General features: G+C 42.1%; 2 protein-coding genes and 1 long non-coding RNA gene across 4 annotated transcripts in view; 1 reads left to right on the forward strand and 2 right to left on the reverse strand.

Annotated features, from left to right (window-relative positions):
* The window catches only part of LOC306841433, a 172,786-nt gene that overhangs the window by 140,151 nt on the left and 19,105 nt on the right, over positions 1 to 13,530 (reverse strand). The window lies entirely within an intron of this gene.
* ppp1r14bb (protein phosphatase 1, regulatory (inhibitor) subunit 14Bb) overlaps positions 1 to 13,530 on the reverse strand; it is a 190,008-nt gene that overhangs the window by 18,414 nt on the left and 158,064 nt on the right. Inside the window, exon 2 of the mRNA XM_079371330.1 lies at positions 704 to 952. Coding sequence (XP_079227456.1) covers positions 704 to 904 — 201 coding nt within the window. The 5' untranslated portion in view covers positions 905 to 952. The remainder of the gene's footprint in view (positions 1 to 703; positions 953 to 13,530) is intronic.
* plcb3 (phospholipase C, beta 3 (phosphatidylinositol-specific)) overlaps positions 9,163 to 13,530 on the forward strand; it is a 44,279-nt gene continuing 39,911 nt past the window's right edge. The window contains exon 1 of one of the 2 annotated variants that reach the window (XM_079371310.1): positions 9,163 to 10,129. In XM_079371310.1, the coding sequence (XP_079227436.1) occupies positions 10,031 to 10,129 (99 nt within the window). In that variant the 5' untranslated portion in view covers positions 9,163 to 10,030. The remainder of the gene's footprint in view (positions 10,130 to 13,530) is intronic. The other variant, XM_079371309.1, reaches the window with a different exon arrangement.

Here is a 13,530-nt window from a genome sequence, read left to right on the forward strand (position 1 = left end):
CAAGAGATGGGGGGGGGGGGGGGGGGGGGGTAGTACACCAAACATGCAGATTAACACGTTTTATAAAAAAATTCGACTATTAAATTATTAAACCCTCAACAAAGCATATCAGTCCTTGAATTTCCCTCAGAATCAATAAAGTATCTATCTATCTATCTATCTATCTGACGTTGTACATTCCAGTCAACCAATAAAATTGAATGCAATTAATTCACAGGTGTGCTTTAAACAGCTTCAGCCAATCAGAGCAGAGAGCACATGCTGACTGTTTCATGGTGAGGCTATAAAGCTTCTTCAGCTACATTTAGCCAACCTGTGACTGTCTGAGTGGGGGGAGTGAATGAGTTTAACCACAGCACCCCTTGAACTGACTGTTTGTACATCCGTGTTACGTGACTTCTTTGTTCTGGAAACGTCCACACTCTGACCCTCTACATTACCTCATCTTACTTGCATGTGGCCCATGTAGCCTACTATATAGGCTGTGTAAGCTATAGACGCGAGGCTAGGCCGAAAGCAGCGTCAAAAAAGGGCCTTTTAATGTTGCTTTATCAACAGTTTGCTCCTGAATGACACAGACAGACACGCTCCCGACCTGAGAAACTGACTTATGGGCTGCAGCGTGGAGCCCAATTACTTAGAAGAGCCGCCTAATCAATAGGTTCGATCGGTTTCGTGGCCGGTTTATTGTTTGGGTCTTTACCTCACAATCGTAGAGGTCCGTTAGCTGGTCGATAATCCACTCCTCCAGGTTCAGTCTCTTCCTCAGCTCCTTGCGGTCATATTTGACGGTGACTCGTCCCTGCTTCCTCACGGGTGTCTCCGGCTCCTCCGTGTTGCCGGCCGGCGTTTGGAAATACACCCGGGGTTGAGGGCTCGTCTCCGGGCTCGTTACAGCAGCCATGGTCGCTCCGTTCGGGGGGGAAAAAAAGAAGAAGAATCGCCCCCGTGGGTGTTTAAGTGTGAAAAGGGGGCGACGAAAAAGGAGGCAAAGTGGTTGGGTTTGAGTGCGGCTTGTTCGCTTTTACGCACTGAAAAATCCCGACTGATGAATGTGACTTGAAGAAACAGCGTTTGACCTGATGCTTTTGTTGTCCAAATTCACTCAAATGGACCTCAGCAGTGGATGGTCGCTTCCTCGAAAACCAACGGAAGTGACAGCACGATGAAACGTTAAGTGTAACCGGCTTATTGGGCTATTTACAGCATGCAAACTCTTTGCCTATATAAAACGAGCGAGAGAGAGCAGTAGTAGCAGAGCCGGCCTTAACTCTTCAGACAGTACAAAGAGAAATCACACGTCTCTCTCTCTCCCTCTCTCTTCTGCCTGTCGCCACGAGAGCTGCGTGCGCGCGCTCATCCGAGCTCGAGCGCCTCCGACGTAACGAGACTGGGAAAAAAAGAAAAAATATTTTTTTTTGTTTTACTTTTCAACTGTTCTGAGCAAGTTCACTCAAATTTGTTCTCACCTCCTGGAACCAACTTTTCTTTTTGAGAGTAATCTGCAAGCTCTATCAAATACACACCAAAGACACATCTGACTTGTGTTGGCTTTTTGTCCAAATTCAGGTTTTACTGAAAAATACTAACCACTTCCAACTGTTGGCTTTTGGAAGTATGCTATTAAAATGTTTCCATGTGATGTGAGAAATGCATACAGGCAACATTTCACACCTAGTGTTAACAGTTTGAGAAGATATATATTTCAACAAGTAGCCTAACAAAAAGAACGTATTTCTGCCAATTGCCATTTAGCAGTTTCCTCTTGTAAGATTAAGCATTTTTCTTATTGACTGGATAAGTAGTTTAACCAGCTAGGGATTGTAGTTTGGGTTTGGTTTTGGAATATAATGTAATGCTTGATCTCAGGAATTACAAACAAAGATAAGACCCATGGAGGTGTTCCATTAGCAGGAAGCATGCCACATTTTTTCACAGTCGCCTCATTGTGTTGTAACAGCAGGGAACCCCACATCCCGGCCAGGCTGGTTAATAAGAGTTTTAATAATAATAGGAGTGTGAAGTGATGGGGGAGGTAAAGAGGCTTGGGGAGTGGTGGTAAGGACGGGGGAAGGAGGAGGGTTTTTTCTCTCCCTCCTTTTGGTGATTCTATGGAGGTGTTCACATCTGTCAGCATGCTCATATCAGAGTGTGTGCCGGACCAAGCAGCCATTTCAAAGACAACCATAGCAACAAGACATAAAAACCTGAATTATTCAGAGGACATGTCTGAAACTTACAGTCGAGTAAGCACAGACAGACCAACTCACACACACACACACACACACACACACACACACACACACACACACACACACACACACACACACACACACACACACACACAGTTACCTAAACATTCACATGTCCTTGAATATCAAATGATCTGCAACACACAACACGTATTTCAACGGTCACTGCTACACATAACACCGGCACAAACCCAGTGTGTCATCAGGCGATAGAATAAAATGCATATGCAGACTAGCTGTGTGCATCTGCTTCAGTTCACCAACTAAGCGGACTCACACGGCCTGCCACTAAGATTTGGGTCTGTCTGTTTCAAGTCCTTTGGAGAGCAGGCTCAGAGTAAAGCTCCTGTGTAATATTAAAACAGTGTTGGCCTTGGGGCAGATTGAGGAGGTTAAAAGCTGTGTGTGAAAAAAAGTTAGGTCATGAGCTCAAATAATCTCTCTAAGAACCTAAAGCTTGTATAAATACCCAGAAACGGATGTTTTTAGAGTCTGTAGTGAATATCCCCGGCTTAATCACCGTGGGAGATCTATATGTGGTGCAGATCTGCTGATCTCTCCTTTTTACACGTGCATGCAAACGTTCAAAAGCAAAACTAGGGAACAAGGAAAACCCCCCATAAAAGAGTCTGAATAATGCACCTTAAAGGATTGCAAAGAAACTTGTTTTTATTTGTGAGTTTTTAAATGATAAAGCTCCTCCTTGCTTTAACATGATAAACTTTAGTCATCTTTGGTCGAGCATATCAGAAGCAGGGAGTATCTTCTAAAGTCATAAGGTTACAATTCTGCAGTAACAATGTGTACACATTATTAGCTGATATCAAAAGCAGTGTTAGAAACCATATTCAGATAATTATTTTGTGAAAAACAACAACCAATGGTATATATGAGGTTGTGAGTATAAGGAGAATAACCATTTGTCTCTCAGTTCCCACTTCTTCATTGTATTCAGTAGTATGCTACAATTGTTTTCCTAGGATGGTGAAGCGATGAGCCTCTCTGTCTCTAATTGGCTGGTACACTAAGTATGCAAGGGTAGTCTTACATGCCACTGTTTATAACAGAGGCTGTGTAACTCTACTAGAAAGGCCTCTATAAAATAAAACTTTGAGGAAAAAACCCCCATCAAGAGTATACCATCAATATGTAAGAAGCACTTCTCTGTTGCAGTGGATCAAGGAGGAGTAATGTGCTTTAACAATGTAGAGATAAAGTTAGTGAAGTCTATAAAAATAAATCAGATATATGTTTTTGCAAAATCTTGATTTAGAAATGAGTTGTAAATGTATTTGTCAAAAGACTTATTCCCCCGTGAAAACAAAGTAGAAGATGAGAGAAATCAAGAAACGGTGTACATTGTTAGTTTTTATCCTGGCAGGCAGGCTTGGCACAGTAAAGACGTGTACAGTAAGAACATAAGCAGAACTGACTCATTTTGAAATCTACTTCCGGTCTGCACTTCCTCCTTTGTTCTTTGACACATGATGTTGTGGACTTTAAGCTTTACTTATTTATTTATTTTTTTATACATAAAGTTCTTGAACTTGTAGAGAACTGATTCTAGAAATACAGTCACATTTTCTTTGCTTCCTACATGGAGTCAGGAGTCATATATTTATTCTTCCAACCACATGGGGCACTGTTGAGCTGTATCAGCTGAGTTGTCAGCTCTTTGAGAAAGTGTTTGGTGTCATAGAAATCGATTATCAGCCACTACACAACTGTTTCTTGCCATCAGACACTCCTGCCCCTTAAAAAAAGTTGCACTCAGTTTATTATAATGAAAATACCTTTTTCTTTATTCTTATTATCTCTACTCTTTCCCCCAACCTTTCATCAAATAAGTTCCAACAACACTGCTTGAGCAAATTTTCTTTTAATAAGCAATACAATAATTAGTGTCACAAATCATAAAAACAGAAAATATTATATTATATATTATGAAATCTGTTCTAAATGATAGCAGTATAACTTTTTTAGGGTTTATTGTAGTTGATAGCTGTAGATTGTTCACAGCTTGTCATTATTTCGGATTAGTTTATTATTTAGATTGTCTGGGAACATGTACAACACACATTAAAGTCAGTTAATTAGAGGAAATACATTGCGCCAGATTTAGTTGATAAACTGAATTCTATGTGCTCTCCGTGGGCAGGGACTTCAGTCTAATCAAATTCAGTCTTTCTTGTGCGCACCAAAGTTAACAGCCCAGCACAAATCTGACTGTGAACACAGTTTGCTCCTGATTCACCTGTGCAAATATACTCGACCAGATTTCGTTTAGTGAGAGGTGTGCAAACTCGCAGTGAAGCCACACCTTCCGTATTCTTACAGCAGGTGAGTCCTGAAGAAGAGACGAAACATCCTCATTCCGAACTGTTGCACAATCCAAACAGGACTGGAGATAGGGGAGGGGAATGTCAGCATGCAGCCACTAGATGGCAGCATAGGACTATTTAGCAGCAATGTTGTGTTAACGATAGTGTATAAGAATTCAAAGGTTTTAGGCCACCTTGTGAGGCATTTTCAGGCTGAATTGATAAATCATGATAGCTAGAGACACATTTAGAACAGGGGACTGTGATAAACTATTGGCTTTTTTTCCCATCTGCATATTACTGTCTCTGCAGGGGAAAACTGAAATCACTCTGCTCAATTGCCCACATGGAAGTTTTTTTTTTTTTTTAATACCTCACCTATGACCCTGCAATGTGACAGAGAGTCTCCTCTCAGGTGACTTCAGACCAGCATGTCTGCAGTGCTGTGGAGAGTAATTTGATCAAGTTTTTATTGCTCCTGTTGACAGAGTCAGACCTTTCTTATTACAGTTAGTGTTTGTGCACACGACTGTGTGTGTGTGTGTGTGTGTGTGTGTGTGTGTGAGAGAGAGAGAGTGAGAGAGGGAAAAAGGCAGGGGGGGGGGGGCAGTGTGTGGAAGGATCCTGAATATGCCTGTGTGTCTTAATACAATGTGTCTTTGTGAGTCCTTGGCTTTGAGTTGGAGAGAAAGATTGGGTTGGGATCAGGGCAGGAAGAGAGAGAGAGAGAGAGAGAGAGAGAGCGAGAGAGAGAGCGAGAGAGAGAGACTCCAGTGCATCTTTTCCATCTGTGTCTGTGTGTCATTGTGTTCCTTTTTAACGTCTACTGTCTCTCCTTTGGCCCTTTTCATAACCTCTGTTATTAAAAGTCCAATATGAGATTTTTAGACAGCCTACACTCATTCCAAACCTCCCCCTCCTTCCTCTGATAGACACGTTTTTTGGTTTCCCTTTATTAATTTTCCTAGAAACATGTTGATTTCACCCTCATGAAAACCCATTACAGTCAGTGGATGTCACTTAAAACCTATTTACCTCACTGTGGTTCTACTGGACATTAGCCATGAATTTAAGTTTGAGCATATTCATCATTTTAAAAAAGACAATGTAAGGTTAAAGAGAAAGGCTCGGCCTACTGGTGGCACTGAATTAATCAGAGGATCATGAAGTGGTGTATCACATATCATGCTGGCAATGTCTCTAACTTAATTTCAAGATATAAGTCACCTAAACCCAGAAATGTCTATCTTGGAGTTACGCTCGGGTAATATCAGCATCGTCAATGTATGTTGGATCATGTAACTTTGACATGTCATGGAAAAATCACACACATGATCTTCATAAAGAGGAGACATAAGTATCGCTTGTCCCACAGTGTTTGGCACAAACTGAAAGTTTCTCACAGGATCTTTAAAGCACAGAATGCACATATCATGGGGGATATGTTCAAAGTGAAGGATGTGTCCTCTAGGGACAACTATTTCAGTTGTTATGACTTGATTTAAGGGAGTGCATTTAAGAGACCCCCCACGCCCCATCAGGGGAAGATACTGTATCGTTCCGAGAACTGTAACCACTTCCTGTAGCGAGAACTACGTCACTGAGAAAAGATTAAAAAAACAGCATATTCTTCGACATTTGCAAAACATTTAGTTACCTCATTCTGTACCTATCCAGTGAGCGCCATCTTTGTCTCACTGACCAATGGGAAGTGGACGCCTGTTGGAAATGGGAGAATGGGAGATGAGGTAAAAACACAGAGGAGAGAGGGAGTGTTTTTATCTGCAGCAGAGAGACAATAAGAGAGACTGTATTTGAGAAAAGAGAGAGGAGGCGTAGAAAGCAGGGAGGAGGCAAGCTATTGACACCACAGGTGCCCACCCTTCAAAAGCAGCGTTCAGATCACATTGTTTGGCTGAAAAGGTTTTTCATTTGTGTGTGTGTGTGTGTGTGTGTGTGAGAGAGAGAGAGATGAGTGTGTACACATCAGCATTTTATTATGCACAAGAGAAACACAATATCCTTGCTTATGCATGGGTAACATGCTGTTTAAAGAATGGATACGCAAGTGTCCATCTTGCATTTGTTTGCTGTCATTTGAGAGGTTGTGTGTTGCGTGTTTGTGTGTCTGTGTGTGTGTGTGTGTCTGTGTGTGATACTTCAAGATCAAATGAATCACCAAGACTACCTGGTTACGGCCTGGATGAAACCACAATTCCAGCTCAGATATACACAGACACGCAACCAATGCCAGTCTGCCAAGCTGCTATAAATTGTTAAACCAAGTATCTCCCTCTGGATGTGGACGCCTCCTGCAGGATCATGTGACAGGTAAACTTCAAGTTTCTAAACACAAGTGTGGAATTGTGGATCATTTCTGATTGATCCTTGTGGATTGTCTTTAGATTTCCTCTCGCTGACTTTGGTTTGGATCAAGAAAAACACAGCACCAGGCATCCACTCAGTCAGTCAGCAGGCTGCAGCATAGCAGACATTCCTGCCGGGTGTAGTTAGGGAGTAGGAGAAAGACCGAGGTTGCCAAAAAAATCTGTTGCTCCGTAACGTTTTTTTTTTATTTTTTATGAGCAGTCCAAGTTGTAATGTTGCTCGGCAGCAGGATTTGTCTCCATTTCTCTCCCACTTTTTAAACATGACACCCTGCAACTGATACGGTGGAGGAAGGGGAAAGTTACCTGATGACTGTTTAAGAGCTTCAGTTACCTTCTCACCAAATCCCTTTCACATTATTACATGCTTAATCTATACATATTAAACATAATATCCAACATGTACATCCTTTACTTCACGATCAGACCGCATAACCACCTCTCTCCCCCTCGCTTGAAAATATCTCTAAGCTTCTTACTCTGTATTTCCAAAGGCTGCAATAAAAGCCGCCATGTTTTTAATAACTTTACAGGTTAAACCTGCCATGTGTCACTGTCAACACTGAGGGAAATAATTCAAAGCAATTAAAGGCAAAGGTAATTTGATGGATTAAATCAGCCCTTTAATTAAGCATCTGCTCCCTGCAGAGAACAACAGTAAATAGGAGCCAGCTCTCAGCAGGACAGTCAATAAGCTGTGGTGGAGTTTAAGGACATTCACACGAGCGCAGTACTGTACAATTTTGAGGAACTTAACTGAAGTAATTTGATTTAATTCTACATTTGACTTTTACTTTGCGGATTTTTTAACATTTAGATTTAGACTTTTCGCGTAAAGCTTTTACAAGGACCTGATGCCAAGCTTTTCACTCAAGTAACCAGTAGTTTAATCAAGGGGAACTGTCTCCTCCGGCCTCCATCTTTATGCTAAGCTAAGCTAAGCAGCTGCTAGGAATCAGTTGTTATGATTTCCCTATATGCTCTTCTGGTTGATCATCGCAGGCATGTGTCATAGACATTGTTTTTGGTCAAACAAAGTAAGTAAAGGTACATCACAGATTTCTTTCAGAGGACTGAAGAGGTGAAACTACATTTTACAAGACAAACAACAGAAAGTTCAAAAAATATACAAAAGAACTCGTATTTTCCGTTTGCATGCCTTTACAGAATAAATGATTAACTAAATGCACTTACATTGCAAATTCCAACCACTCAAAGCACTTTTCAGCACAGCGTCTTTCAGCCTTTCGTACACACTATCACACATGAGTGAAAGAGGCTGCCATGCAAGATGCCAACCTGCCCATCAGGAACTAATCTGACCATCCACACACTGTCACACACCAATGGCTGTGGTGTATTCTCTCTTAATAAACACGTTTTTGTATTTCATGTTGCACAGGTTAATTTAACAAGGCTTGCTCGCTCTTGTCTGTTTCACATGTTTCTGTTTATTCAGGGGCTGATTTAAAAAGACAATGTTTTACACATTCATGGAGAGTAACAACAAGTCTGTGATAACATATAGGTGGCTGCAATATCTTGCATTCTCTGCTGATTTTATTTGTACAATTATTTTTACTAAGTGGCCATTCACAAGTATCCGAGTACAACACAAAATCACAGAAGTGTACTTTGAAGTTCCAGCTGACAGTTTGAATTAAATGTGGTACGGTGGCCGAAAAGAGCAACCAACCTTGAAAGGCTGAAACATCTCCCCCCCCCCTGCCTTCCTTATAACTCCAACCACCTGACAGCCCAAATCCCAAATGACAGGTGCCGAGTAAAGAGGGGTGGGTTTAGTAACAGCTCAGCTAGTTCTACAGTGCCAGCTCAATGGTTATCCATTTTCAAGTTATCCTGTCAGGACCCCCAGTCTCAGCTCCAGACTCTATGTAACTCCAGGCTGCACTCACTTAACTTTCTGTTGTCAAAAAGTCACTTTCTTGTCACTCTCACTTTCTCCTGTGAATAATAAATTGATCCAGTGACCCTAGCAGGCCTGCACACTTCCATTCATTTGGTTTTGCAGCATTTATCTTAATGCAGATTTTTTTCTCTCTCACAAAATGACCTCATGATCATGTCTGATTTATTTATTTGGAGCACTTTTGTTTTAAATATTAGTTTGGATACTTTCATCTGCTTTTGACTCAAAATAATTTTTGGATTTTCTGCACATTATTCTGTCTGTCGTTGTCCTCGTCGACCACAATAATTTTGAGGGATGCTTACCTTCAGCAATGTAGTACAGGAAAAATACATTCAGAAAATAGCTGAAGCGTCAACTTCTTGTTAAAGTATTCATACTTTTTAGTATACAAAGTTGTGGACAGAGGAACTGGATTAAAACACACCCCTTTTACACAAACTGACTTCCCTTCTCATGTCTCATTCACTCAGCGCTATCTGACGCTGTCCTTCTCCCTCACTCCCTCCTTTCGACTCTTCTCTCTCTCTCGCTCTCTCTTTTTTTCCACAGAAAACATGCAGGGAGGAGCGGAGGAGGAGAGAAGAGGAATAAACGCGTTGGAGGCGACAGGAGAGAGAGGAAGCAGAGAAAGTTGATAGGAGCGAGAGGGCGCGAGGAGAGGAGAGGAGAGAGGGGGTCGAGCAGATGGGAGGAAGGAAGGAAAGGATCTCTCCGCGGGCTCAAGTGCGCGATTAAAGGATCCTGCACAAATAAACAATGAATATGACAATACATGAATCAAAAAGCTAGAGTGAAAAGGGGAGTTCAAGGCTCGTCACCGCGTTGTTGCGTGGACGCGGACAAGACAGCGGCGTTGCGCGCTGAAGCAGCAAAGTTGTCTTTCTCTCTCTGTGGATATTACTCCTCATGTTCTTCAAACTTTTGCCGAGGTTCCAAAAACCTTTAAGGTCGCTGTCTTGAAAAGTTTCCCTCCCTCCTTGTCTTTCAATTAACCCTCTCTCCGGAAAGAAAAAAAAGTGTCCGTGTGGAAGTGGAGAGGAAGGACGGAAGAGTTTTTTTTTTTTTGTTCCGTCCGAGGAGTCCAGCTCGCCCTAGCCGGGGTTTAGGCGTTGGCACCCGGGCAGGGAGTCCCTCGCCATGGCCGGGGCCAAGCCGGGAGTCCACGCGCTGCAGCTCAAACCCGTGTCCGTCCACGAAGCTCTAAAGAAGGGGGGCAAATTCATCAAATGGGACGAGGTGAGAAAGACATGTTTGAAGTGCACTGACCGGATTTAAAACACGTGTCGCTGTTTATCAGATTGTTGCGTATTGATCAACACGTTTTCCTGATGTGATCAACTTTTCAAGACAAGACAACACAAGAGCTGAAAGCCTGCCTTTGACAGTAGGCCCACTGTTACATGACACACAAGAATGATGTGTGTGTATTTATGTATATGTATGTATGTATGTATGTGTGTGCGCGCGCGCGCGCGCGACAGAAATACAGCTGATAGTGTGTAGGTGCAGGTGTGTAGCCCCCAAACTCTGCGCCATACACAGAAGCCTTCTGTGTTGGTGAATGAGTGAGTGTTAAACAAATACTTCAGCAGAGAAATCCCCCTATAGTTAGGTGTAAGTGTGTTGTGTCGTCTTGTGTCGTGTTGAATTCTTGTCAAGCCGGTTTTCCACGGGCTCAGGTTCAGTCTTACACCTTCTTACTCCGCCCTTTTTCCCTTCTGTATCTTCTCCCCTTTTCAGAGACTATTAGAGGACAAGCACCTGTATGATAGTGACCCCCCCCCCCCCTCTCTCTCTCTGACTCTTTCTATGTAGACATTATCTTTTCCGCACTATTTTCTCCTTTGCGTGTTTCTGCAGCTGCATGTCTGGCAACCCTGGCATGCCTGTCCGTGCCATTGACCCTAATAATAATAAAGTGTGTGTGTGAGTCCATGTGTCTGAGAGGCTATTAATTATTAACTCAGTAGCTGACTGATCTGTAGGTCTAAGTCATTTTTGAACCCCTGCTTTGGAGTTACATTTTACAATTTAATAGAATGTAAGTGTATTTGTGTGCTTCATGAATCATAAAACAGTTCAATGGAGAGAAATTCTGTGTGTGTGTGTGTATGTATGTGTGTGTAAGCATACACGACCAATAAATCTGATTTTGATAGAAATCTTGCAAGCAAAGGTTCAGAGTTCCTGTAGGCGTGTGTTATATCATAAAGGCTCTGGGCAGAGGTCAGGTGTGGTGAACTTGTTCCAACACGCACACACTCACAGGTACTGTATAGAGAAAAGCACAACATAGCCGTTTCAGATTAATGCTAGTCATTAGCATTGGAGAGCCACACACACACATTTAAAGCACTGAATACATGTTTGTTTGTGTGTCTGTTCTTGTCACGCAAACAGTGAATACCATGTCCCTTTGATTTTCTTTCTCCCTAACGCACACACTAACTGTCTCTGTCTTGCTCGCTCTCAAAGGGAATTCCCGGCTAATGCTCATGGATGTGATTTAGTGTGTGAACACTCAAAAACATGTGTATGCCTTTATCCTATCGTTCATCTGCTCTTCCCCTCTATTTGCTATTTCCCCTCTAAAAATCAACAAGTGAGTTATGGGAGATAAAGAGAGAGAGAGAGAGAGAGAGAGAGATAGCAAAGTTCAGGAGAAGGAGGGATGTGGGAAAGATAAATTGTTGTGTTTGGGAGATCCTCCGCTTCTCTTAGAGCAGTCGTAAAAGAGTCCATGCTTGCGACAGTAAACCTTTGAAATTACAAACACTTTCGGAAGTGACTGCGTGATTGTGGGTTCTTAAGATTATGAAGTCTGGAAATGTTGAAGATCCTGAATCCTCAGCTCACAATATGAGCGCCAGTGCAGGAAATATTCAGCAAGAAGTTACTTAACACATTTTTTCATCACGCTTGACTGGATGGGTTCCAGATCCTAGCATGAAGTCTGACTATATGTGCCAGAATCCAGGAACGAAACATCTGGATTCTGGTATCTACTCTGCATGTAAAGCTGGTGCAGAAGTGTTTCTTTCTGCAGAATATGAATTTTTGTCAGTATAGTTCATGAATCATTTACGGTATTAACATTCTCTGGCTCCAGATTTATAAATTCTAAGATAAGCTCCTTTTCTTTGCAGATGACGCCTTGATCTCTGTTGTAGTTTTTGCATTTCCCTCTTTTAAAACTATTTTTTTCCTGTAATTTAGTTGGATTATCTGTAGAGGCAGCACTGGCATCTAAGACACATTTCCCTATGGGGACAGTGCAGTGTATCATAACATATATTTCAGTGATCTAGTACTCTAAAAGGGACTGAAGCCTTTTTCACACATGCACAAAACTCATGAAAAACACCTGAGACTTTTGAGGTGAACGGTGAAACGCAAACAGCCCAATTTTTCACTGACTTTACCCAGAGTTTCTCATGCCAACTTTCCTCTACTGTCAGAAAGTCATCGGAAATAAAACACAATTTCTTGGATTTCTTTAAGCTGAAGTCCCCCCCCCCTTTTTTTACCACTTGTCCAAGACATATCTGACCATTATAGACCTATAGAATAGCTAAACACTGATTCATGTCCCCCACAGCAGTGGGAAGGGGTCCAGCTAAATGACTATTTAACACAGTTCAAATCCTCATGCCTTTTCTGAATATGGCATTTAAATGACTGGAGAGGAGGTAATGTTTTCCAAATCTTGTAAATGGTTTCAAAGTCATGATCGTGTCGTGCGTCGTCATTACAAGTTCAGTTTAGTCTCTATGGACACTGACGGTCATCCAGTTGGAATTAAGCATGACTCAATCTGGCTCTGTTTTGCTAAAACACATGAATGTACCCACATTGTGCTGAGGGAATATTTGAACAGTCCAATTTGGGGAAATTGGTAAAACTGTATTCGGTTTAATCTTTCACATGTAACGTGCTGTATTTTGATACCCTGGACATATGACGAATCCTCTTTAGAGTGTGTCCTTGTTCTTCTTGGGGATTTCACCCATCACCCCAAACTGTGTTCATTACTTTGAGGACCTTGTAAGGCAAGAAAAGAAAGACACATTCACACACAGAGGAAGGGCCTAAGGGCAGTGCTGTGCAGTTTGCTTGAAAACAACACTTTTGACCCCGTCACTCTCCTTTCACCCCCTTCCCCATCTCTGCGTCCTTCCTCCTCATGGTAGAAATTGTCCTCTGCCTTTTTTCCCCTCCCATCCATTTTCTTTAACTCTTTCTTTTTTTAATTATTATTATTTTTATCCCTATTCTAATTTGTCATTGAGCTGCCTCTGTCATCAAATGACACACGAGCACATAGACACTGAGTCATGCAGGGTGCAGTGGTGGTGGATGTGAACTATACGCTCCAAATTGACCGTCACCCTTCTCTGTTTCGGCATGTGCTCATATTTGAGTGTGCGGTTGTTTTGTTCTGGGTTGTGTGTTACACGTTGAATGACTTCCTGTTGGAGCTTGTTGTTGGGCTCCAGAGACGAACCGTTTTCCTCCTTCCTCGCTGACGCTCCTCCCTCTGCAGCGCATGCCACAATTCAATTTAGAAGCATTCCAAGTGGAATCCAGTTAAAATTCCTCCCAAACAACCAATTAACTACACGGAGACAGACAGCTCG

This window comes from Symphodus melops (assembly GCF_947650265.1).
Source record: "Symphodus melops genome assembly, chromosome: 20".
NCBI lineage: Eukaryota > Metazoa > Chordata > Actinopteri > Labriformes > Labridae > Symphodus > Symphodus melops.